This window comes from Emys orbicularis, chromosome 1 (genome assembly GCF_028017835.1).
Source record: "Emys orbicularis isolate rEmyOrb1 chromosome 1, rEmyOrb1.hap1, whole genome shotgun sequence".
Lineage (NCBI taxonomy): Eukaryota > Metazoa > Chordata > Testudines > Emydidae > Emys > Emys orbicularis.
The window spans coordinates 98383728-98411180 of record NC_088683.1 but is presented as its reverse complement, the minus strand read 5'-3'; the positions used below and the strand labels follow the sequence as shown (position 1 = coordinate 98411180).

General features: G+C 45.7%; 1 protein-coding gene across 2 annotated transcripts; it reads right to left on the bottom strand.

Annotated features, from left to right (window-relative positions):
- Positions 1 to 92: 92 nt before the first annotated feature.
- Positions 93 to 27453, bottom strand: DDX17 (DEAD-box helicase 17). 2 transcript variants are annotated; one of them, XM_065415800.1, is made up of 13 exons: positions 27403 to 27453; positions 22681 to 22819; positions 13077 to 13176; positions 12618 to 12751; positions 11235 to 11300; positions 10758 to 10899; positions 7589 to 7749; positions 7332 to 7504; positions 6870 to 6980; positions 6356 to 6417; positions 5900 to 5959; positions 1443 to 1682; positions 93 to 663 (listed from the first exon to the last, which is right to left on the bottom strand). In XM_065415800.1, the coding sequence occupies exons 1-13, from the start codon at positions 27444 to 27446 to the stop codon at positions 161 to 163; spliced, it is 1935 nt and encodes a 644-aa protein (XP_065271872.1). In that variant the 5' UTR covers positions 27447 to 27453; the 3' UTR covers positions 93 to 160. The 2 variants fall into 2 exon arrangements, with proteins under 2 accessions (XP_065271872.1, XP_065271881.1); XM_065415809.1 differs by having other exon boundaries at positions 93 to 660.

Here is a 27453-nt window from a genome sequence, read left to right as displayed (position 1 = left end):
TGTGGACTGGGGGGTCCATTTTTGGTGGGAAGGAGGAATTGGGATGATGAATGCTAAATCTAACCTGCATGAGAAAGACAACACAGTGGGGAAAAAAGAAAGAAAGAAAAGTTCCTTTAAATGCAAGAGGTCTAGACTGGTCACCAGCAGCCAAGTGGTCTCATTTGCGTGAAGGAGGAGGGGGTGGGGGAGGTGGTGGATACTGGTATGTGGCAGTCTGTCCCATATAGCCTATCATGTTAGTGGCCGGAGGCTGAGGAAATTGTTGTGACATGAGAGGCTGAGGCTGCTGGCCTGACCGAGCTATCCCTGCATACTGCGGTTGGGTGGCGGTTTGAGCGGTTCTCCCAGCGGTGGCAGTGCTAGCGGCAGCATAGCCACTAGCATTGTATTCTGCAGTGCCATAACCACTTGTGCCATAGGCAGCTGCTCCATAGCTCCCTTGGGCATAGCCATATTGGCTCTGCTGCGCCCCAAAGGCGGAATTCGGACTTCCATAAGCACTGCCATAGGTTTTGTTGGCTCCATTGGCAAAACTGTCGCCACGGTCACGGTCTCTCCGGCCATCTTTTACTCCCCGGAGCCTCCGTTCACACTCATCCTGGTACATCAGGTTAGGATTGTTGGCTGAACTGGCAGCAGTACGGTAACGAGAACGACCTCCTGGTAGTGAATACAGTGGGGTTCAGTACTGTGGATATCTCACATAAGGTCTGTAAAGCACTGAATTCTCACAATGGTTTTAATTACTCCCTCACCACTAAAGTCAACAGTTCCATGACAATAGGGCCAGAAGCCATAACATTTTCAATTGACTGGGTCGCAAAATATTCCTGCACAACTTTGCCATGGACCCGCTTTTTATCCAAGCTGTGGATACCAAATTCAAAACCTGTATCATGATCTACCCCAAGATATGAGAGCAGAACAGAAACACACTGGAAGAAATATAGCACTGACTTAAAACGGACTGGGTCAAATTTCATTTGTTTCCTTGTGGGCTGGGAGGCAGCACTCCACCCAGTAAGAAGGGGGAGTGTATCAGATTACTGACTGTGGTTCGATTAGGTGGGAAGCAGGACATGGCTGCAAGAAATATAACTACTTTACCGATTCACCCAGAGGCAGTTCTCTGCAGGACACTGTTTGGGGAAATAAATCCTATGGCTATGATTAAAACACTGAACACCCTCCTTCAGTTAGCTAAAAGGACCCTAAGTTGGGTATGTATGCCCCAAATTAATAGGTTTTATACTATTTTACTAATAAAAATTAGTAAATAAAATATTTATTACTATAAGTTTACATATAATAAGCAAGACAGCAGCAGTCTGATGTTGAGATGGTTTAATTAAGGTGTTTTGCTCTGCCTCTTTACACCTATCCTCCTTCAAGATGGAGCACCTATTCCATCTTTCTAACCCCTTCCCGTTTGCCTTTACCTCCACCACCACCTCCTCCTCCTCTGTGGTCCACAAGCTGCATCAGTTTTGGATTGATGGCCTGGTTGGCTTCCTCCAACACTTTGACCAGCTCCCTGGCCTGTTTCAGGTTCCCCGGCGTGAAGAAGGTGTAGGCAGTGCCCTTGTTGGTGCTACGGGCAGTGCGGCCGATTCGGTGCACATAATCCTCAGAGCTGTTCGGATAGTCGTAGTTTATCACAAACTTAACGTCTTCCACATCTTGCGAGGTGCCCAGGTAGCGAAGCACAGTGAAGGGGTAGGTGGAGGAAAGGGGAGAGGAAGAGAAGGACGTGCCAACGAAAGGTGGGGAGCACGAATGCAGGTGACAGTAATAAGAGAAAAAAACAAGTTAGTAACTGAATGGAATAAAAACAAGAGACTCATCCCAAAAGAGTAGAAGGTTTAAATTTGAGCCATATGCATGGGTCAAAGGCCAATGACCTGAAAACTGATGGCAAGTCTTAAAGCAGTTCTCTCCATTCAAATTCACCCTTCCCTTGTTGCATCTTTGTGCCACGTGAGAGGTTCTTTACACAATATCATCTGAATTTGTTAACGGACTTTAGTCCCCTCTCCTTCAGAGAAACATGATCTGGAACAAATAAAAATGCCACCATTGTTGTGGACACAGCAAGCTGGGGTGGAAGAGGGAGAGATCTGCCACAGGGACTTTTACTCTGTTGGGAGAAGTCTATTAAAGACTAACTGCAATGAGATCACTTACCTTCCAATCAAGCACATGAAAATTAAAAATGAAAGGCTTTTACTTCACTATGAATTTTAAGGACTATAAAATATAATGAATGACTTCCCCTATCCTAGAATTTAAGGCATCCCAATTATGCCACGGTAGTCAAATTCTGCCAACTTATTATTTTAAAAAAATATATCAAACCACAACTAAGACATTTTACCTGCCTTCTTAGTTATCATGAGAATGCGTTGCACTAACATTTCACCATGCTACTAAGCCCAGTGTTAGCAAACTTTTGAATTTGAGTCATAGAATTTAAAATTGTCCAAGTCAAAACTTCAAATGTTAGACTGAACTGGGTAACTGAGTGTCCGAAAAGACAAAAAAGCTGCATCATATGCAAAAATAGCATTAAACACTAGGAGATATCAAAATATTCTATTATCTGTTGGGAAATCAGATTTTTGTAAATGTATGGGGCAGAAACTAAGTAAATGTTAGTGTAACGTTTTAGTTAAAACACCTACAGTAGCAGAAATATTTGCTATGATAAGCAATGTTAAAATAGAATGGTATTACAATAAAAAATGTCCTTACAGTTCATGAAAAAAATCTGCATTTTAAGAAGAATATTCAGAAAATATCCAAGTTAAAACACAGATTTTTGTAATTTTTTTTTTTTTTTTAAAAGAGAGAAACATTCTCTGTTTGTTACCAGACCGATGCACACTCCCTCCTCCTGTGGGAAACCGCTGCAGCCGATCCCGTCTCTTTGCCTTTTATTTTTGGCGGCCTCCTTTCGAAAACTCCGCCCTCTGACACGGGACCACTGGAGCGCGGGGAGCATGCATCAAGGGTCCATGGCAGCGAGAAGTCCCCACACACGCTCGCTCTGTGAACTGGCTTAGATGCTTCTCTGTAGCCCCATTTGGTTGTGAAGTGCCGGAGAACCTGGGTTCAGGTAAAAATTTCAGGTCCTCCAACGCTTTTTGGCCCCACCCGGGGTTAATAGGGGCGAATGTCAAAAAAATGAAGATACAAAAATTATATCCAAAGGGTCAGACTGCATCTATTGCCCAGACTTCATCAATTTCAAAGAGGGGACAGGGAGAAAATAAAAACAAGGGGTTTGTAGTGGCAAGAGGGGACTTTATGTCTGTTTCTTATTACAGCAAAGGGGTCTCCTTAGTCTTTGCTGACTCCAAAGTCCTGAATCACACCAAAAAGGGAGTGAGAAGGCAGATTTCACAGGGGGCTGCGCGAGTCTCCAACTAAGGTCCTTGATGCAATAACAAAGAATATTTTAATGGGAAAAGTGTAAGGTAAGGGAGGGGAAAATATGATAGGCACAATCACATCTTCACAGCCAGAGTTTAACTAGAGTCTGACAAGCAGCAGGCTACGTGATCCTTAGCCAATCCCATTCCGCACATCCATGAGCAGCAAAGCGAGTTGAATTATCAAGTGGATACAGGGAAGCGCTTTCCTGGCAGAAAGCACCCGGAATTGTAGCTAATAGCACAGACACTGCTGACTTGATTTTTTTGAGGGGAAGGCCAGAAAAAGCAGGGGATGTTCTCCAGATTAAAAAGGTGGTCCTGTATGTGCACATATCAGGCTGAAGAAAGATCAGAGCAAGTACAAGATTTGGTTTCTCCAGTCTAGCATGCTCCAATGTATTTGTGCACAGTCACAATCTTCCTGCGCTTTTAGAAGATATTGTAGCAAGATCAAGAACAAATTGTAAAAGTGATCTGGCCAGCTGCCTGGGACACACACCCTTTGTCAGACAACCAGAATACCCTATGGCACAGATCAAGTCTCTGACTGTTAATCAGGAGTGATATAAACTAGCAGACATGCTCGTCTAGAGAGCTGCTTCGACCACCAGTGCAGATATGCCCCCGACCCTGCACTGAGAATGATCTGCAGCTGATATCAAAGCTTCTGTTAAAGAAAACAAAACAAAACAAATTCAATGTTTTTAGTTTAACAGAGTGAAGAGTAACAAAAAAAAAAAAAAAAAAAAAACAAAAAAAAATGAGTGCAGAGGGAGGACCTCTCTCCTGGAGATTATCACCAAGACGTTATTATGGGACCCAGAACTTACCTGGAAGGAGCTTTTTGGAAACCAATATTCCATTGGGATGAGGGAAAGCCCTGGTGACTCAGCCAAAAAGCGCGCACCCCTGTTTTAAGTTATTTATGTAGTAGCCTTCACTTTCCAGGATCTTGGAGGAAGTCGTCCAGAAGTTTGCCAGTTAAGTGACTTTATTTTAAAAAGCAGCAAACTCAGGGCCCCAAAACAAGCAGAGATGTTGTTTAGTAACAAGAAACAGACTATGGTACCTTTCCCCCATAGCTTGGGTGAAGTGGGGAAGGGGGAGAGTGTTTTCTCGAGAGGTATCCAATTGAGTTGTTTTGGGGGAGCATTTTTGGGGGTGGGGCTGTTTTAAATGTCTAGGCAAGATGCACAAAGAAGCTACCAGCACATAGCAAGCCTGTTTAAAAAAACACTGCTACAGAAAGCAGCTCTCTTTCATAAAAATTAGTTTCCGGCCTCAGTCCCTTCTCCCAACAGGCCCAAGTTCTAACTGCACAGGTCCAGACATGACCCTAGAGGGCAGAGACTGAAGTCCATATGATCACCTCTTAGAGGAAGTGTTGGACAATTTTGGGGGTGGGGGTGGGGTGAAGGTTATGTGAATGAAGGCTGCCAAGTCTCTCACTAGTTTGCCAACATTTAAATGACCTTGAGATGCACAGTGCAGCCACCCTTTCACGATATAAAAAACGGTTTAAAATAACTAACACTCTTCTGTAATCACAGAATTTCCCTCTGTGCTTCTTGATGGATCACTTGCAATAGTTTTACTTAAGATTTGCCACAATGGATCAGACCACTGAGGCACTAACTCTGGTATATGGCCCTCAGGAATGGTCTTTGCCACGTCTGGGAAGTGTAAGAATGCAGACGGACCCAAATTGCTTTAGAATATTTCTAAACTTACTCTGGGCAAATGTATAAGGGAGAAAGGTTAATGTTTAAACACAAAGGTTTCATACTACAAATATACTTATTAAAAGGGGGTGTTTTAACTTATGCATCCAGAAAGTTTATTTCACTGATGTGAAAATGATCTATGTAATTCTGATCCAACACAACACTTGGACAGTATATATTGAAGGCATATAATAGAACCTGCCTACAACCAACACAGAGCCGGGAAGGCTATTTGTGAAAATAGAAAAGCTGGAGCAATGCTTTCCCAGATGTGAGCACATCTGATGGGGAAATTATGTGTATGCAGGGATTTATTTGTATATATCACCTATGTATTGTTAATTATTATATGTTGAACTACTCTCCCACACGACTCTCTATTTCAACTTTTATCTGATCCCATCTGTAAATTGGGAGCAATCCAGCCCTAGCCATCCAGCCGCAAAAAGCTGGAAGTGGGGAGGAAGGGGTGCAGTGGAAGGATTGGGTTGCATAATTGGACGTCTCTTCTCCCTCTTGGCGATCGATTAGTCATGCCTAGGCCTTGCTGCAGACCAAAGCCTGTTCATTAGGAGCAGGAAGAGACTTTGAATATGAAAGAAAAAAAAAGAGTAATGTTAAAAAAAAGGTATTTCACATGTGGGGGAAAATCACGCTTTGAATTTTTTAAGAAAATATTTTTGAGTTCAAAGAAGAAAAATATGGAGCAGCAGGCAAGAGAGGCCTGTATGTACAAACCTAGCCCACGAGATGCAACATCTGTAGCGATGAGGATAGGAGCCTTTCCAGAACGGAATTCTGCAAGACAAGAATCCACTGTGAAAACAGACTAGGAGTCACAAACTATGCTGAAGGCTGTGGATTTAACTTATATATGACCTTTCCAGAATCCAAACAGGATGGGAATTTTTTAAAGAGAGAAACATGGGACGCACACAAAGACTGCTTGGAAGTTGTCAAATCCTTTTGGGTTAGACACAGAGGAGTGGTTCTCTGCAACAACCTCCCAGTACTGAAATTAACAAGTACAAAGGCTAAACAAAAACCATTGTAGGACTACAGGTAAATCAATTAACACAGATAGTGTGTGCATCTGAGAGAAAAACAGAAACACAGGGGGAAACGTGTTTGCCTAAACCAAGCAGAAGTTCTTCAATAGTTCAAGTTACCAGCTCTCCCAGACACTGCACTCACCGTTAAGTACCCAGTCTCTTTCTGGCTGACTCTTGTCTCCATGGATACACATAGCTGGCCAGCTGCCAAATGGAAGATGCACATTATTTTAGAGAGGTAACAAGCAGCTTTATTAATGTTAAGAGAAAACAGGTAAGGATTAAAATCATTAAGAAATACTCATGCATTCTTTCCCTCCTTTGTTTCTGTAGAGGCTGAAAGCACCTATCATTCTTACAGGTACTAATAACTAGTGTTTAATCCAATCGTCACTATTATACTGAAAATCCCTTTGCTTTGGCAGTCTCATACACATTGCAGCATTCAGTATGTCCCAAGAAGGCCAGCATGCTGTCCCTCTTATATAGTGCTTCAATGCGATGGAACCTTCCAGGAGCCCCAGCATTGCATCTGGCTAAGGGGCTGAAGGGAAAGACCACTTCCAAAACTAGCAACATAAGCATTTCCTCCTCCTCCTCCCCACACTACAGTTTAGGGATTCCTAATGGGAAATAACTGTAAACAAGATACTCACCCATCCCTGCGCATTCTTCGAGTGAGGTCATCACATCGTCTTTTTGTTTCAACAAATATGATAGTTTTGTTCTCTTTCTCAGCCATGATTTCTTCCATCAGTTGAATTAGTCTAAAACAAAAGGAAGAGCTAAGATGTATTTACAAGAACACAGGAGAGAACTTTCAACTTATTATTTTGAGAGAATGCCTGTAATAAGCAACCACTTAAGAGAAAACTGGTTCAGTACTATTTATGAAGAGTTAAATTATCTTAGTATTTAATAACATTAGCGAACAGCTACAAGCAACTAGATGACTATGGGATTATATTGGTTAGTAAGTTTCAGTAGTGAAAAATTACATGATTGCAAGTAACTGCAGTGGACTGATTATTTTTAAAAATACTCCTGTGCAATGAAGTTTTTAAGCCTCCCTCCTCCTCTCCCGCTCAAAAAATTGGGATAGCAGAACAACGGCCTACTTATGGTCCTTCTCGCTCTCCATGCATACATCCACTATTTGCAGGATGTTGTGGTTAGCACTCAGCTCCAGGTTGCCCACGTTGATTTGAACATAGTCACGCAGAAAATCCTCAGCAAGCTGGCGCACTTCCTTTGGCCAAGTGGCACTCCACATCAGAGTTTGCCGGTCAGGCTAAAAGAAAGGGAAAAGACGTTATTTGGATGATATATTTTGAGTGGGAATTTGAAGGAAACTATAAATCAGAGGTTCACGTACCCGTATCTGGTCAACAATTTTACGAATTTGGGGTTCAAAGCCCATATCCAACATCCTATCCGCTTCATCCAGCACAAGGTACGTACATCGGCGAAGATTGGTCTTTCCTGCCTCCAGGAAGTCAATCAAGCGGCCAGGTGTGGCAATGCAGATCTCAACGCCTTCAACATACAAGAGGGATGGGCTTATATTTCTACAGTCATAATAAACCACTTTTGACAGTAAATTTGTTATAACACTTCCCTTATATGTGTGCCCAAGACTGAGCCACTACTATTTTACTAGGAACTCTAGGCATCCTTAATCATTTTATTAACCATTCTGAAGTTACTGTTACACTACCATTAGAACCTTGAATACAGTCCAGGAGCAGACAGCCTCCTCCAAGAAATTACATGGAAAAGGAAATGTAACGACTCAACAACAGCAGAAAAGGTAAAATTAACCTATGCTTCCAGTCCAGTTGAATCCCCCTCATCCAAAGCTATTAACTCTAGAGAGCTCACTTTGTAGAGGAATAAAAGTTTAAGTCCCAGCTAAGTTTCCCATACTGCAGGGGTTCTCAAACTGGGAGTCACGAGGTTATGATCTGGAGGGTCACGAGCTGTCAGCCTCCACCCCAAACCCCGCTTCACCTCCAGCATTTATAATAGTGTTAAATAAAAAAAAAAAAGTGTTTTTAATTTATAAGGGGGTGGCACTCAGAGGCTTGCTGTGTGAAAGTGGTCACCACTATAAAAGTTTGAGAACCACTGCAATACTGTATCTAATCAGCCCCTTTGTAGTAACACAGGAAGCCACACCCTATTCAACAGCTACTAGATAGCTCAACCTTTCATTTGCTCAGAAGGCTTTGTATACAGAAAGAGGAAATGATGTACAATATCATTTAAATTAGGCAATTATTATGGAAGATAGACATCTGTTTTCCTCTGTAGCATCTACTACTATTCGAGATACAAGCCTAAACAGACTAATGATCAAGTATGACAATTCTTATGTTCCTAAAAAGGAGACATTATTTCCACTTGCGTCTCACAGTTAAGCCCTCCAAACTCATGGAGCTGTCCAGTGAGCAGTTTAGAGACTGAGGAAGGGAGAATTTTCCCCTCTGAGAAACTCCATATCCAACAGTCTCCCTAGCTGCTGGTGGCAGACCAAATCTTTTAGTTCTAGGCCAGGACTTCAGACCAAATTCCAAGAACAGCAGCTTCCAAAGCTGGAGGAAAAAATACTAATATTTTCAGTGTAGGCAAAACGTACACTGATGGCAAGCGTTCTCCCAATGGCGTAGATAATACACCTCACCGAGAGGCAGTAGGTAGGTTGACGGAAGAATTCTTCTGTAGACAGTGCTAAGTCAACATAGGGACTTAGGTCAGCTTAACTATGTTGTTCAGGGGTGTGGATTTTTCACACCCCTGAACGACAGTCATGCCAACCTAATTTTCTAGTGTAAATCACACTCCAGAAATTATGCCAGTTCTCTCCCACTCCAACTGAAGATACAGTTTAGGAAGGCAAGCCTCTGAGAACAAAAGAGTCTGAAGGAAACTTGTAGTGTTTTTTTTTTAGAAAGTTCTGCTATATGCTAAGAAATTGAGGTTGACCGTTTATACAACTTTGGAGGCAGAATGCTTGGAGTTCAACCTGAGGGTGTCAGTCAGTCCTAAACCTTGACCCACAGTCAATAAATGTGGTGTCTTCCCAACAAACAGGGAGAAGGGGACACTTAGGGTGACCAGGTGTCCGGTTTTCGACCAGAACACCCGGACAAAAAGGGACCCTGGTGGCTCTGGTCAACACCGCTGGCTGGGCGCTTAAAAGTACAGTTGGCGGAGCGGCAGGTCTAAGGCAGGCTAGTCCCTACCTGTCCTGGTTCCACGCTGCACCCCAGAAGCGGCCAGCAGGTCTGGCTCTTAGGCCGGGGGGGTGGGGCGGCCACCACAGGGCTCCACGCACTGCTGCAGCCCCGCGCTCCCATTGGCTGGGAACCGTGGCCAATGGGAGCTGTGGGGGAGGTGCCTGAGATGAGAGCAGGGTGCAGAGCCACCTGCCACGCCTCTGCCTAAGAGCCGGACCTGCTGGCCGCTTCCGGGGCGCAGCGCGGAGTCAGGACAGGCAGGAGGAAGCCTGTCCTAGCCTTGTTGCACTGCTGACCAGGAGCCGCTGGAGGCAAGCCCACGCCCCAACCCGGAGCCTCCTCCTGCACCCCAAACCCCTCATCCCCGGCCCCATCCCCCCAGACGGAGCCCTCACCCCCTCTTACACCCAAGCCCCTGCCCAGAGCCCCCTCCCACACCCTGAACCCCTCTGCCCCGCCCCCCAGCATGGAGCCCCTGCCTACAACCTGAACCCTTCATCCCCAGTCCCACCTCAGAGCCTGAACCCCCAGATGGAGCCCTCACCCCCTGCACCCCAAACCTCTCATCCCCACCCCCACTCCAGAGCCTGCACCCCCAGACGGAGCCCTCACCGCCCTGCACTCCAATCCCCTCCCTCAACCCGCAGCCCCCTCTCGCATCCTCAACCCCTCATCCCCAGCCCAATCCCAGAGCCCGCACCCCCAGATGGAGCCCGCACCCCAACCACCTGCCCCAGCCCAAAGCTCCCTCCCACACCCTGAACCCCTCTGCCCCACCCCCCAACTCCCTCCCTGCACCCCAAACCCCTCATCCCCAGAGCCCACACCCCCAGACGGAGCCCTCACCCCTCCCCAACCCCCCGCCCCGTGAAAATGAGTGAGGGTGGGGAAGAGTAAGCCACCGAGGGAGGGGGAATGTAGTGAGCGGGGGGCAGGGCCTCGGGGAAGGGGCGGGGTGTTCCATTTTGTGCAATTAGAAAGTTGGCAACTGTAAAGATGGTCATATGGGGAGGATGTACAGAGAAAAAAGAGGAGGAAAAACAGCCATCTAAATAAGTTACAAGACAAATATGGATGACTGGTACTGTTGTATGCACACCACCACTCTGACTGGAGGTACCATTGCCGTGAATTGTAGCAGTAGATAGGGCTGTGATCATGCTTAGCACCTTTCCAAACAGGCTTAAAAAAAACAAAACACCAAACCACTACTTCTTACTATAATTTTACAATATCATATTTTCCTGCTACCTTAAGCACAGTTCCTGCAACAGTGAATTTGTAAACACACAAGAATACCATTACCTCTCTCCAGGTCTCGGATTTGGGGACCTTTGGGTGCTCCTCCATATATGCAGGTACTCTTAAGTCTTGAGCATTTGCCATAATCATCAGCCACCTGCTGGACTTGCTGGGCCAGCTCTCGGGTAGGAGCTAGAACCAAACACTACGGGAGGGGGAAAAAAAAAAAAAAAACCATCCAGGATAGCTGAGTGGAGAACACGGTCTCAAGCTAAGATAATTAATTATCTCTGCTCAGATATCAGAGGCAGAATTGACTAGATTGTCAGCACTCAATTACCTAAAAAACAACTAATAGCGGCTCTAGTACACGCTGATAATTATCACTGGGCTTTTGATACACGGAACGTGCTACCCACACTGCTACAATGAACAGTTCTCTACTTCCTCTTTATGGCATTGTGGTGCAAAATTCATCTACACATTTCTGTTAACTGCATATTATACATGTAAAAAGGAAAAAAATTGAGGAGCACTTACAATTGGACCGTCTCCCCTCTCCAAGTATGGCTGGTGGTTAATGTGAACAATTGCAGGCAGCAAGTACTGAAATAGAAGAAAATTAAGAGACGGGTGTTCCATATTAGATCATGCCAATGATCATCATATTGGATCCTGGTAATGGGGAATTTAGCTTAACATCCTTCCTCAAGCAGTGGCAAGTACCACAAGCTTTAGTGGCTGCAAAATAAACCTTTCAAACTTGGATGTCTACATTTAGATACATAATAAAAGACTGCCTGACTTTCTGAATTAATGAGCACCTACAACCTAAGTTCCCTCTAAGCTGCACGGCCTATTAAGCTCTGTGCAGGTGCTCAGGGCTGCGGGACGGGACGGGGGGGGGGGGGGGAGAGGAAAGGAGGAGAGATTCCTCTCCCCCAACCCCAGACGCAACCCAACCCAGCTACAGACCTGTTGCGGACAGGGGAGAGCGTCTCTCCCGCGGCCCCAACCCAGCCTGGCCCGGAGCTGCCGTAGAGCCCCGCTCACACCAAGGCTCTGGTACACTGGCAGCAAGGCGACTCAGACGCGCCGTGCACGAAACGGGAGGAGCTTCTCTTTGCCATTATGCCCCGCACGGCGGCTCAACGTGCTCCCCCAGGCAATAGCCAGGGAGTCATCTAATGCGTAGCGAGCGCTGAGTGCACTCCGGGCCAGGCTGGGCTGGGGCGCCTCTCCCACGGCCGCGGCAGCTCCGGGCCAGGCTGGGCTGAGTCCAGGGGAGGGGTGCCCCTCCCCTGGCCCCAGCCCAGACCTGACGGGGCCATGTGAGAGGCACCTCTCCTCCCCAGCGCAGGTGCTGCTGTGGGGAGAGAGAGCTGGGCAAAGTCCTCTCTCCCTGTCACAGCCTCAAACCCCTTGTCCCTGGCCCCACCCCGGAGCCCCCCCTCTGCCCCATCCCCATCCCACACGCGGAACCCTTTGGCCCCACCCCCACCACATTAATTTTGTTATGTGCACCAATATGGAGGTGATGTGGAAAAATTAGAGGGAACACTGCCTACAACTCCTGCCTATGTCGGTGGGAAGTACGAGCCTGTATTATCCTTTGTGATTTTAAAATGTGTAACTAAGTCAACCAGTAAGTGAGGTCCATTTAAAAAAAATCAAACATATGCTCCCCTCTAAAAAATGGAAACATTGGCTGTGGGTCAGCCAAGTAGAAGATAGACAAGATCAGGCACACAAAACAAACCACGTGCTCATTACTACTTAACTATCCCACTTACAACACAGACCGAACATGTTGTAAAATGCTATAACTCTCCCTTTGCACATGTCTGAATGACCAACCAAGAGATGCAAAGGAAGAAGAAACTCATACAAAGCAATTAAGAGGAAATGGTCACAAACACGTACTGCCAAGGTCTTCCCGGAGCCTGTCTGAGCGATGCCCACCATATCTCTGCCACTGAGGGCCAATGGGAAGCCCTGGCACTGAATTGGAGTGGGTTCTGTGAAATTCTGATCGATCAAGACATCCATTACATACTCTGCAAGTTAAACAAAAAAGTGAAGAACACAAACTATGTACGTCTGAGTAAAAGCCATCAGTTTGAAGACAGAAGTGCTGGGGAAATTTTCCTACAGAACCCAGTTTGGGAGCAATTTAAAGTTTCTCACTTTAAGGAATCCTCCAGCTTGTCATATCTGAGATTCTCAAAGGTTTACTTTTCTGATTAAGATCTCTAAAGCTACACTAGATCTGATGAAGTCTTTCTAGAACCAAATAGGTCTGATCAGAAGGGGGTTATCCCAGCACTCCTCCTTTACCCCAACAACAAAGCTGATCAGCATCTTGAATGACAGAATACTCACGTGGGAAGTTAGCATGGTGGAAGGCAAACACAGGTTTGGGGCAGGCATCTGTCCCCCTAACTGTAATCTCTTTCTTTCGTCGCACTTCTTCAACTTCATACTATTTAGGTGGAGGGGGGGGGGGGGGGGGGAACAAAAAAACATAAAATTCCAGGTTGTCAGCAGCAATTTAATACATGTTTCTGATGTCAACTATTAATAAATTCCACAAATGCTTTAGCTGACAGCCTGGTTGAGAGATCTGATTGTGTAAGGAAGCAAAATAGATTTCTACTCACTAAGGATGGGGCATGAAGCAGGGTGGTCCCTCTCTTTCCAATGCAATTAAATGGGAGCTCCATGCAGAGCTCCATGCGGTAGCAGCCCTGACCTAGAACTGCTGCTCAGAACCACTTGTGAACATACATTTCCTTTCTTGTGGAAAACATTACTCAGAAACATAGCAACGATAAATTAAGGCCCAAATATTTTTTAAGTGGGATACTGACAACATTTTCTGAAACATCTGTACTTATTTATTGTTATAAGTAACATCCCAGGTTAGCTTAACTGAAGGATCAGGAAAAATATTTCTCTACCTTTCCAGTTTACTTTGCACATTTGACAGCACTTTGCACAAAGTCAGTTTCACTGTTCCCCCAGTACAGGGCCTAATCCAAAACCTAGGGAACTCAATGGAAAGACTCCCACTAATGTATGTTTTGGATTAAACCTATGGTTACTTTCCCATTTGTGAGACTCCTTCACATAGACACAGAGGAGAGGAAAAACATTCTGAAAATACAAACATGGGATTGTAAAACAACAAAAATTAACAGGGGCATTCAAGTGCAGTGCAGTACTTGCAACTAATGAAATTCATTGTTGTTTTTTAAATGAGTTAAAGTTGATATCCCTTTGCATTGTGTAAATAAGGCAATTAAGGAAAGACTACTTATCTTTCAGTAACTTGAGTTCAAGATGTTTTGTCCCCAGGGACGCATCATTGTAGGATGCACGCACCCCCACGTGCTCGACTGGCCATGTGAATCAACTACGCACTACGAAGTCTCTTACTCCCAAGCGAGGATGTATATGGAGGCATAGATTTGCTGACGCTCCAGGTCCTTCTCAACTACAGAGCCAAAGCCCTGGTCTACACTTGGGGAGGCGCAAGGGGGGGGATCAAAGTTACACAACTTCAGCTATGTGAATAACGTAGCTGAAGTCGACATACTTAGATTGACTTACCGCGGTGTCTTCACCGCGGTGAGTCGACTGCTGCCGCTCCCCCGTCGACTCTTCTCTGCCTGCGCCTCTCAAGGCGTTGGAGTACAGGAGTCAACGGGAGAGCGCTCGGGGGTCGATTTATCGCGTCCAGACTAGACGCAATAAACCGCTGCCCGCCGGATCGATCACTGCCCGCCGATCTGGCGGGTAGCGTAGACATACCCAAAGACTCCACAGCAGAGCAGAAGGAGGGCAAGAGGTAGAGTACCCACAGGAACAAAACATCTCAAGGAACTCAAGTTACTGAAAGGTAAGTAACTTCTCCTCCTCCAAGTATATATCCCTATGGGTGCTCCACCACAGGAGGTTCACAAGCAGTAACTCAGCAAAGAAGTGGGTGCTGAGGAGGTGGATCCAGGACAGTTTGGAGAACTGTGTAGCCAAAGGACGCATTCATCTTGGACACAGGTAGGATAGCATAACATTTGGAGAACATGTGAACTGAGGATCAGATTGCAGCCCTGCAAATTTTTACGATAGGAAGGTCGTTGAGAAGGGCAAAAGAAGCAGACTGAGCCCTGATGGAGCGGGCTGTAAGCTGGAGGTGGGAATTGTACCCTGGAAGCCTCAGAGCAAGCGATGATATAACCTGAAACTCACTTTAATAGACTGAGTGGCAACAGACTGTCCTTTCATTCTTTCAGAGGTTACTAGCAGTCATGGGGACATTCTAAAGGATCTAGTCCTGTCCAGATAGACGATGAGGGGCCTCAAAACATCTAAACGTATGGTGGCAAGCCTCTTCCCTCAATGGGTGAGGTTTGGGGAAAATACTGGTAGACTGATATCCTGACCTTCAGCAGGAAATTAAGATGAGGACATAACATGACCCTGTCACAACAGAAGGCAGTGTATGGCAGATCAGCTTCCAGCGGAGACAAAAGCTACCAGGAATGAGGTCTTGACGGAGAGATGAAGGAATGAGCAGGTGGCCATAGGTTGGAAAGGAGAGTTTAAGGCACTGAGGACCAAGTTAAGGTCCTCAGGAGGTGTGGAGTTCCAGATATGAGGAAAAGTTGGACAGATCCTTAAAGAATCTGGCCACGGTAGGGTGAGCAAAAACAAACCAAAAAAAAAAAAAATCTTTCAACAGGCAAATGGAAGGCCATAGTAGCTGCTAGGTGCACCCTGAAAGAAAACTCAGGTAAAAAGACGATAATTTCTAACAGGCAACCAAGGATCCTTGAGAGAGTAGTTTCAGAAATGGATATGGAGTGACAGGAACACCAGGAAAGGAAGCGTTTCCACTTCTGCAGGTATGTCTTACATGTGGAAGGCTTCCTACTATTCAAAAGTACAGCCTGGACCTAAACCACACAGTCCCATTCTAAAATTTGAGACCCATTGAGAGCCAAGCCTTGAAGTTCAGATAAACACAATTGGGGTGTCAGGAGCTCCCAGCTGAGAGGGAAGTGTTGAGATATTCCTCCAGAAAAGTGGAGTAGATATGAGTACCACACTTGTCTGGGCCAAGACGGTACTATTAAGAAGACCCTCACTTGCTCCTGCCTCAATTTGACTAAAGTGCTGGGGATTAGTGGTGCTGGAGGGTAGGCACAGAGAACAGCACAGGACCAGGGGACTAGAATGGCTCTCCCCTAAAGAGTTGCAGCTGCATCCCATTTTGGAGCAGAAGATTTGGCATTTCATACTGGTCAGGGTTGCAAAGAGATCCACTATGGGGGGCCCTATTCTTCACAGTTGCTGTGGCAGATCAATTTATTGAGCTCCCACACATGGTCCTGTGGAGATCTCTATGTGGTAGGCAATGCACCAGTTCCATAGTTTTAGTAACTCTATGCACAAAGACTGGGATTTTGCCGCCCCCGCCCCCAATTTATATAGTACACATCCACCCTGTTGTCCATCCATTACTCTAGTAGTGTGACCCTGAATGTTGTGGGGAAAACACTGGCACACAAACTCCCCTGATTTCAAGAACATTTCTTTGTGAAACCTGTTCTTAAACCCAGTGCAAACTTTGCACTTGGATGGGATGTGAGAGTCTCTGGGACACCGAAGACAGCTAGAAAACCTTTTGCCTTTGGGGGAAAAATGTATTGCAGGTCTGGCAGGATTTGAATTCTGGGGCCTTTGGCATACCTCAGAAACTAGGTTGAAGAGAAAGGCCAAGGAAATGTTCCCAGGAAACCGAGATGGTGGAATCCCCCTCCCTCCAAAGCACAATCTTGTGCAAAGTAAGAGGAAATAAATAAGTACAATACAGGCTGGAAAGAGCTTCTAGGACACAGTGGACATGCATTTGCTGTCTTGACCTGCAGGTGTCTGAGAAGGAATTGCAGCAGCAGCTCTGTGCCTCCCTACATATCCTTGCTGGAGGCACGAGGCTGCATAGTGTGAAGATGAGGACCTTGCTGATTCAATCTTCCGACTGAGCTCACAGATGTGTGCATCCTACAGCTGAGCACTTATATGAACATAAAAAGAACTATTTCCTATGGAGGGTGTATGGAATTTGTCAAGAAAGGTGATTAAAAAGATAATTCAGTTTATTATACTTTTATTTTCTGTATATGGGGGGGGGTCTAAAGGGAAAAAAACAGGAAGATGGGATTAAAATAAATTATGAAAAGGGCAACGGACTGTTCCTAAATTTCTCATCCATTAGCAGCAGCATCTGTGATTCAAACAAACTGTTGTGTTTTGTTTTCCTTCAACTGTTTAGTTTGTTCAAAAACTTTCCTGATGTAGTGCTTGCAACAATGTAGCTCCTATCCACAATAATAAATCATGGCATCAGATATGCCTCACTAATAGAACCAGACAGGTCAACCAAGGAGATGATGGATTAGAAAATAATTAAACTGAAGTCTTGTATTTAAAATCCAATTTAACAATGGGGAAAAGGAAATTCAGAAGCACACAGGACAGATGAAAAAGGCTGGTATAAAGGGTCCCGCTGACCCACAGCCCCTTCAGTTCCTTCTTGCTGGCTAACTCCAACAGAGGGACAGGCGGGGAGGACGGGGGGTTGGAATGGACATGAACACCACATCTCGAAGAACAGTTATGCAAGGCTAGTAACCATTTTTTCTTCTTCTTCGTGTGCTCTCTAATATGCTGATTGTAATACCACTCGGCCAAACCCAGTATCATCTCTAGCCTGCTGGGTGATGGTGTAGTGAGATACAAAAGTGTGAACTGATGACCACGATGCCACTCTACAAACGTCCTGGATAGGAACTTGAGCCATAAATGCTGCCAAAGATGCTTAGGCCCCTGTGGAATACATCACCAGTTCAGGAGGAGTGGGGCCACATCGTAGCATGTACGAATACAGGTGATCCATGATTAAATTCTCTGGGCTGAGACTGGAAGATCTTTCATCCTGTGTACAATAGCTACAAATAGCTGAATAGATTTCCAAAATCATGTAGTCCTTTCTACGTTGAAGGCTAGTGCACGTCTGATGTCCAGCAAGTGGAGCCTCTGGTTCCTCCCTGTTGGCATAAGGCTTCGGAGACCAGTAGGAAGATATCCCAGTTACTATGGAATTGTGAAATCACCTTAGGGAGGAAGGCCGGATGCAGACACAACTGGACCTTGTCCTTGAAGAGTATCGTCTGGGGTGGTTCTGAAGTAATGTCCACCAGGAAGGCCACCTTCCAGAACAGGTACAGCAGAGAGCATGTTGCCAACGGTTCAAACGGAGGTTCTGTTAGCCTTACCAACACCAAGTTGAGATCCTAGGGAGGGATTGGTTGCCATACATGGGAATACAATTTCTCAAGGCCCTTAAGAAACAAACTGCAAATGGAGTTTGAGAAAACGGAACATGGGTGAAAGGCCAAGAATGCAGCTAGATGGACCCTAATAGATGGCACGGTTAGGCCTTCCTGTTTCAAGTGCAGCAAGTAATCTAGAATGAATGTAGAGTTAACTGTGTAGGTGTAGCACCTTTCTTCGTAGATCAGATCGCGAATCTTTTCCACTCTGCCAGGTAAGTGGCTCTAGTGGAGGATTTTCTGCTCCCTAAAAGCATCTTGCAAACCAGCCCTCAGCATGCTAGCTCTGTGAGGTTCAGCCATAGAGCTTCCAGACCATGAGACAAAGGGACTCGAGGTTTGGATGACGTAGACGGCCATGGTCCTGGAAGATCAGGTCTGGAAACGGTGGCAGATGGATTGGCGTTTCTACCAAAAGGTCTAGGAGCGTGGTGAACCAGTGCAGACATGGCCAAGCCAGGATGAGACACGCTTCGTCCCTTCTGACCCTCAGCAAGGCCTCGTGTATGAGAGGAATGGGAGGGAATGTGTAGAAAAGATAGCCCATCCAAGAGAGAAGAGAGGCATCTGCGAGTAACCGCGGACTGTGAACCATGAAGGAGCAGAACTGGAGACACTTCCTGTTGTGCATCATGAACAGATCTGGGGAGTCCCCCCACTTCTGGAAAACGCCTTTCACAACATCTGGATGGATGGACCGCTTGTGATGGCTGGAGAAAGATCAGCTGTGGTAGTCCGCTAACTTGTTCTGCGACCCTGGGAGATAGGCTTCGAGGTGGATTGAGTGGGAGATGCAGAATTCCCACAAGCAAAGTGCTTCTTGGCACAGGTGAGAGGAGCGTGCGCCACCCTGCCTGTTGATATAGAACATCACCGTTGTGTTGTTTGTGAGAACTCACATGCACTTGCCCGCCATGTGGGGTTGGAACGCTTGGCAGCCCAGGCAAAAGTTCCCTGACGACGTATAGTGAGAGCTTTTCTGGAGACCAGAGGTTCTGAGGGACCCTAAGTGAGCTCCCGAGCCCATTCGAGAAGCATCTGCTATGAGAGACACTGATGGTTGGGATCCTGACAATGGGATTCCTGCAAACATTGCCAGTGGGTCCAACCACCAAAGAAGGGAGGTGATCACTGATGAGGGAAGTGTGATGACCGTGTCTACGTGGTGTTGGCCCATTGAGTATATAGATGCCAACCACGCCTGAAGAGGTGCTGTGGTGATTTCAGAGGTTCTCGATAAGCATCCCTATTGCTGGGAATCGAGCTTCCGGGAGGAAGGCTTTGGCTGGGACCAAGTTGAGGATCGCCCCGATGAATTCTATTCTTTGAACCAGGGAGAGAGTAGACTTCTGCACATTTATTAGCAGACCTAAGTCCTGGAATGTTGACTGTATTAACTTTATATTGGATTCCACCTGGGCAAGGTCTGATCTTTGATCAGCCAGTCACTGAGGTAAGGGTAGACCTGAACCCCATGTCTCCTCAGGAAGGCTGCCATAACTGCCATGCACTTCATGAACATCTGAGGGGCCACTGATAGGCTGAACAGGAGCACATGATTCACAATAAATCTGAGGAACCTTCTGTGTCCCTGAAAGATTGAAATATAAAAGAAAGCATCCTTCAAATCGAGGGCGGCGTACCAATGCCCTGGATCCAGGGAGAGGATGATGGAGGCCAAGGAAACCATGCGGAACTTGAGCTTTTTCATAGATCTGTTGTGGTTTCACAGGTCCAGAATTGGTCTGAGACTGCCGTTGGCTGTTGGGATTAGGGAATAATGGAGTAGAGCCCCCAGCCCCTTAACTCCTGTGGAACCTCCTCCACTGCTCTCACCCTTAGGAGCGACTGCACCTCTTGGGCTAGAAGTTGTTTGTGAGATGGGTCCCTGAAGAGGAACAGGGAGAGGGGGTTGGAAGGAGGGGAACTGAACTGAAGGGTGTGTCCCAGTGCTATTGTGCATAGCACCCTGAGCTCCAAAGTAACACGGGCCCACGCCTGATAGAAGTGGGATAATCGGTTCACAAAAAACTTAGGAAACTGGCTCCACAAATTTTCCCGGTACGTCGTCCCAAAGTGTCCTATCAAAAGGCCTGCTTAGATCCTGCCAGGTGTCGTGCCCCACCCCCCAAATGAAGACTGGGGCAGAGGTCTTCTCCTATAGCCCCTGCTCCTCCCTCTTACTATAGTCTGACCGGGCAGGTGCCTGGAAGAAACCAGTAGCTGGTTGGGGCTTGAAGTATTTCCTAGAGGGAGCTGGTGTACGCAGCCCTAGGGACTTCAGCGTGGCTCTCATGTCCTTCAGGCTGTGCAGTTTGGAGTCTGCCCGCTCCAAAAAGAACGATGAACACCTGGAAAGGAAGGTCCTGCAATGTCTGCTGCATCTAATGGGGTGGGCCCGAGGAGTGAAGCCAGGAGCTTCTCCACATTGCCACCACTGAGACCATGGATCAGGCTGCAGAGTCTGCCGCATCCAAGGCGCCCTGCAAGGACACCCTTGCCACTAATCTTCCCTCAACTAGGGCTGCAAATTCGCATCTGGACTCCTACAGTAATAATTCTTTACATTTTGCCACACAGTCCCAGGAATTAAAATCACAGTTGCTCAGGAGCACTTGCTGAGCTGGAGGCTGCCAGCTGAATAGACCTTTCTGTCAAAAAGGTCTAGTTTTGGCATCCTTGGCCTTGGACCTTGCTGACCCTGTCACTCCTGCTCGTTGGCTGCTGATACTATACCAATGAGCCTGGTGGTGGATAAGCGTACCTCTTTAGCTGGAAAAAAGTACTTTTTCTCCACCCTTTTTGCCATCAGCTGAAGGGATTCTGTGGTCTGCCATAAGGCCTGGATGGGGTCCATAGTAGCCTCATTGAAGGGCAAAGTCACTCTTGAGGGGCCCGATGCAGCTAGAATATCCACCAGAGCATGTGAGGACTCCTTTTTATCTCCTCTACCTGGATCCACAGATTTTGTGCTACTCTTTTGAGGAGCTACTTATGCGCCCTGTAATCAACCTGAGAGGACACAATGTCCGTTCTCATCACTGCCTCATTTGGAGAGGAGGAAGAGAAAACCTGCGCATGCAGGGGGCACTGGCTCCTTGCTCTCAGCACAGGACGGATCTCATGGTGCCAGGTCTTGATATTCAGCCCCAGGCTCGGTACCGAGATCTGGGTCCTGCTCCTAGGAGGGCACTGGGGGTGCTCTAGATTCCAATACAATGGAGTAAGATCTTATGGACTATGAACCCTAGACTGGAGGAAAAACCCAGGGGTTCCATTTGCCACTGTGCTGGTGGCCAAACCGCAGGAGGGATGCCCTGGCCCATGTCTGCCATTGGGTGATGTTGGCTAGCGTGTTGGTGCCGGCTTCTGCAGGAGACGTATGACTCCGCCTCCAAGGATTCCCTTCCAGGCAACCAGAGTGGAGTGGTGCCGACTGCTACCGGCAAACAGTGCCAGGAGGGAGGAGACGGGGGCTGCCCCAGGATGACTGGTTTCCCTTATGACAGCACCTGGGGCCTTGGTGCCATGGGAGCTCTTGTCGCCACTGACATCTCCCATACGGCAGGGGATGGTGGTACCAGGAGAGATAGTAAATGTCTCGCGGCCTCGAACACCTCTGGCACAGATGGTATTGCAAGGGCAGCAGAGCTCTGGTGGCTCTCGTATGGCGGAGAGTCCATCGGTGCCAGCCTTAAAGGTGTCCATTCTGGGGCCAAAGTCAACAGCATCAGGCAAGTTGCAGGGGTCTCAGAGTGGCCCAGCATGGGTCGCACCCTGTTAGCGTCTCTTTGCCTCGTGGACTTTGGAGTTAGGGATCGCACCCTGTCCATCGTCTTCGGTTTCTCTCTCAGCACTGGCGATGGAGAACGATGCAGAAAGTTCCTTGCCAGAGTGATCTTCTTTGGCACCTAGGATGATGGATGGTGCTGGGAGTCCCGAGAAGCAGAAGCGTCCTTTTTCAGCGCCTGAAGTGTGGAATGGCGCTGAGTATTCCTAACAGAAGCCAGGGCGCTTCTTATCGAGGCTGAAGTACTCGGCGCCAAGTCCGAGTGACTAGGCTCTGAAGGAGGGCAAAGTGCTGCCTCCAAGGAGGAACCTAAGCCTGGTGTCCGTTTCTTTTTTGGCGCAGGCCTTGAAGCGTCTGCAGATTCTGAAGTGCTCCCCCATGTGAGGTTCCCCCAGGCACCTAAGGCAGCTGGAATGGGGGTCACTGACAGGCTTCAGCTTGTGGCACGAAGCAGGAGGCGCTCCCCGGTGCCAGGAAGGACTAGTTCCGCGGAGCAGAGGGGTGTGTGTGTGTGTGTGTGTGTGTGTGTGTGTGTGTGTGTGTGTGTGTGTGTGTGTGTGTGTGTGTGTGTGTGTGTACACACCACCAAGGGGAAATTTCCAGTGGCGGTGCGTGGGGCGAGCACACACCTACATTGGAATGGACATGAGCAAGCACTCGAAATACTTGTCTGCTGAGTGTATATACAAAACAATACAGGGAAATACAATTAGAATATAGTCTGCATATCCCCAGTTTTCCCACTTTTAAAGATTCTCTGGTGCACTGAAAACAGAAAGGACAGGAGAAGGAAACTTACAGGCGTTAGCCTGGCCACTTCTGGATGCTCCACATAAAAGTTCTTCTCAAATTTGGGCAGCTCATTCAGGTCCCACTTCTTTTTGCGTAGACGCTCCCCTGGATTACCAAATTTCTTTGGGGGCAGAGGACTACCAAACCTGGGGGTACCAACATAAGTTTTTTTAAAAAAAAACATTTATAAAAGGATTTCACAGCTCTGGCATTTGTAGATTCCTCAGATGCTTTCATGGTTATCTTTAAGTTAAAACAAATATTGAAATTTTAGTTACTCTGAAAATGCCCTTAAAATACTGCTAGACACAAGGGTTGGGAAGGTCTTCAGTACTCTTGCTCCCTTCAGTAAAGTCTATTGCCTAATTACCACTCCTCCAACGATAATGTTAGATTCTACATTAAAAGTAACTATTTCATCATTCCTCTTTCACCTTTTCTTTCCCTCCTCATCAATATGCCCCAGTCAACGTACAAATAAAGCACAGAGAAAAGCTGATGTCAGTATCAGAGTTTTTGCTAGGCAGATCTGATGCAATTACAAAGCAGACACAATTTTTACCAGGGTCACAGCAGAAGTATTTGGATGGGGGGGGGGGAAACTGAGTCCCATTTCTTAGACACTTCTGAGAAAGTCTCGAGAGAAAATAAAGAATAAAAACTGGCCGAGCTACTCAGAAATTAGTACAGTTTATCCACTACATAAGGTATACACTCCACCCTGCTTTTAATTTTTATTTATTTTTAAAAGAGGTGGAGATTTATATGTAATTATTCATTTATCCAAAGGAGAATAAACGTGGTTTTTCTGGCCTACACCACAGTTGGGAAGTATTGAAAACTGAAGCACAGATTGGCATGAAGTGTTTAGCTATTATAATTATGTTTACTTAATAGTACATCTTTTAAATAGTTCTTAGAAAAACCTGTTATTGTTTCACTATTGTGCCAGATTTCAAAAGAAGCTGCTATTTTAAATAGTGTCAGATCAAACGCTATTCTAAATTTAGGTATGATAAAGAATAAGCTTTTGAAAAAATCTGAAGGCAAGAAAGAGTGTTTGATTTTTTTTAAACTCCAGTTGAATAAAGACTCCTGCAGTATTTCCATCGAAACAATAGAACATTATGCTAATACTGGAGTACCAGAAAATGAAACTAACTAGAAACTATCAACAAAAAAGGTTTACTTGATCCAAACTGAGAAAAATTAAAAAATTTACACTCTGGTCAAAACTAAATCAGATTTAAGTGTTTTTGTTTTAATAATCCATGGTTTTATTTGTAATATTGGCAAGGAAATGTTTTAAATGTTAAATAAGTGTCCTCTGAAAGTTATTTCCCAAGAGAAGCTAGAGTGACAATACAGAGTAGAACTCAGAGAAAGCAGAACGGGAAACGGGATTACACTTGTAGAAGGCAAGGTAAATTAAGTGTTTTAACCAACATCAAATTAACTATAAAGTTATAGGTTCAAAAATGTTGGTTAAGCTGCAGTCTTGACAGCCCTTTTCTCCTTTCTGTAAATGTAGTTCTATTCCGTATCAGATTGCTAAAATGGCTGCTTATTTACTTTTATCATATTTAACACTATAAATCATAAAAGTAATTTACAACCATCTGTAATTAAATAGTATCAGAGGGGTAGCCGTGTTAGTCTGAATCTGTAAAAAGCAACAGAGGGTCCTGTGGCACCTTTAAGACTAACAGAAGTATTGGGAGCATAAGCTTTCGTGGGTAAGAACCTCACTTCTTCAGATGCAAGTGAAGAAGTGAGGTTCTTACCCACGAAAGCTTATGCTCCCAATACTTCTGTTAGTCTTAAAGGTGCCACAGGACCCTCTGTTGTAATTAAATAGTGATTTGAATCTTTTATGACTTCTTAGGACTGTCAGTGTAAGTTACTAGTTACAGGAGCATTTCACAATCATTAAATACATTCTTCAGACTATGCTAGTTTAGAACCTGAAGGTGTGCACCTAAGTAATTTTTCTGATGAAGGCAATAGGACTACATAGGTGAGTAAAAATTAAATATATGCATGAATGCTTGCAAATTCAGAGCCTTAGATATTTGGACATTGTTTGCTTTACTGTCATCAATACACAAAACCAGGATGCAGTTCGCAGAATTTCAATTCCACGTTGCTTTGCTTATACACAATATAGCTTTAGATTGGCTTTCCAAAAAGTGAGTCTTTTAGCATTTATAATACCCCAATATGTATCATTTCCATTCACTGATCCTGAGGTAATTGACATTTTACATACCGATATGAAACAGATTACAATTCCAGTTACACTGGTGTAAAGCTCAAGTAATTCTATTTACTTGCACAAAGTTATTTCATTTCCCCTGATTCAGAAGTGACTGAGTCCAGATTGGTCTTAGATATTGAGTGATCACTTCACCAATAATGAAATGCAGCCATCTCCAGAATTGAATGCAGCAGCAGCTTATTCAAGTGCCAAAGTAAAACTGCACCATCCCAGTCCTAAAAAGTCCTGAATGAGTTGTAGATGACAAGAAGCAAAGAAAAATTCCAGATCTAGTTTGCCCTACAACAGGAATGAACAGTAAACAGAATGTAAACATCCAACTGGAGTTTGTCCAGCACATTGGGTGGAGTACTCAATTATCTTTCAAATACCACCATACAATTTTTGATGACTGCAATCATTAGAAACATTGTTTTACATCTCAGAAATGATTTTTTCAAAAAGAGTCATGATGTGCTGAACTTCTGGTACATAACTGTCCAGGAACAGAGTTTTCGATATCAAAACAAATTTACAATATAGATATAGACACATGCAACCCAGTTTTTGATATTACAGAAAACTAAGTTTTGTGAGATTTTTGTAGCAGTTCATAAAGATATGCAACAAAGCAAAGTATTACTTGGAATAACATCAGGGCCAAAGCCCATTACTTATGCAGTTATGTGAATTAAACTTTTTTTTTTATTAAAGATCCATTGTCAAGTAGTTTCCCCATTCCCGATTCTGTCCTTTTCTATTTGACTAAAATATTTTTCTCCCCCCTTCATTTAGCATGGAGATGAAATAAGATTTTAAATTACCTTTCCTGTGGTCACTCTAAACCCTGTCATAATACATTTTGATGATGCAATGTGTATCAACAATGTCAGCAAAATTCTAAAGAGAACAAAGTATTGTGCTTTTGTAGGTTCTACACCAATGATGGCTTAAAATCTGAAAGCAAAGTTCTTAAAAAGAAGAAACATCTCGTTATCCCAAATGAGATCATGTAAATGTCAAGGCAGATCAAATGCTGATGCCTTAAAATTTGGATAGTGCCCCTTTAAGTATCTGTGTACTGTGGGGCCCTCTTCTCTGCAATACAACTGAAAGGATCTTTTTATTTCATAAGGGGATTGTTTGTATGTATGGAGGATGTGAATATAAAATTAGAGTGGAACTCCTAGCTTCCCCTGCTCTACTAGGAAAGATAATGTTAACAAGCACTTCCATGTGCAAGGAAAACATTCTTGAACTTCACCTAGAGTAAAGGGGGAAATAAATTTAAATGTGGCAAGCAGGCATTTTTCCTGACTCAAAAATCAATCATCAAAGAAGGAATAAGAGGAGCAGTGAGTATATTTTATTATTTGCTCTCTCTCAGGGCCTGATTCCTCCTTTTTAATCCCCACTACTTGTCTTTTTCAGGGAAAACTTGGGGTACTGCCATTTCTTAACCCCCTTCTACTAAAACAAAAAACACCACCACCACAAACAACCCTGGACCATTCATATATTTTCTATCAAGAATTTTGTGATATTGGATGGTTTCTTATACTTTTGTTTTGCTCCCAAAAATCAGAGCTCAACTAAACCTGATTCTCCTAAACTGAATGAGGCCCCATGATGAGTGATATCAAGAATAATAAAAAGAGCAGGGAACCAAATTGTTAGGCCTTTGCACAGCAATATGGAAGATTGTGTTTGACTGCGGATTTCTTTTTCCCAACCCTGGACACACTCCTGAGGCTTAATCCAGGGGCATGGTCCCTGGGATCAGGGCTCTGTTACTACACAAGAGGCCCACATTCAACTTTCAGGTCTGTTTCCACTCTCTCAGTCAGCAGGGGCTGGGAATACTGCAGAGATGTGCATTGTTATTTAATAGCAATCTTTCTGGTCATTTTAATGGTAATAACATTCAGAGAAGTGGTCAGGTCCAGCCCACTCTACAAGTTATGTGTGTCGTCCATGGTGAGCAAAGGCGTCTAAAGCGAGGTTAGCAGGTGGAGGAAGAGGGATCCTTACGGCGCGAAGTGGGAACAGTGTGGAGGAAGGAAAGGCAAAGTACAAGCCCTCACTCCTAAAGGCCATGAAATCAGGCCTAGGGATAGGGAAGGAGTATCCTGCCAGCCACAGGAGAAACTTCCCTGTCTTCTCGCACCAGACACTGCAGAGCAGGAACAACGGTGTGCGGGGGCGATTCCTTCCACATCTTGTGGCTACCCAGGGCCCCTCACCCCCCCCCCCCGGATCCCACCGGCCTCCTCCCATCGCGGGCACCCCCAGTTCCGGGTTCCCAGCCCGTCACTCGGCTCCTCACAGGCCCGGACCCAGCCCTTCCCGTGGCCCTGACTCCGAGGCCCCGACCTAGGCCCCCTCCCGCCGGGGATCGAGCTCCCCCCGCCCAAGTCTCCGCCCCACCCCCACCCTCCTCCACACCGGGCTGCCGCACCCCCCGCCTCTTACCCGCCGCGGTCACGGTCGCGGCCCCGGTCTCCGAAGCCTCGCATTTTCCCG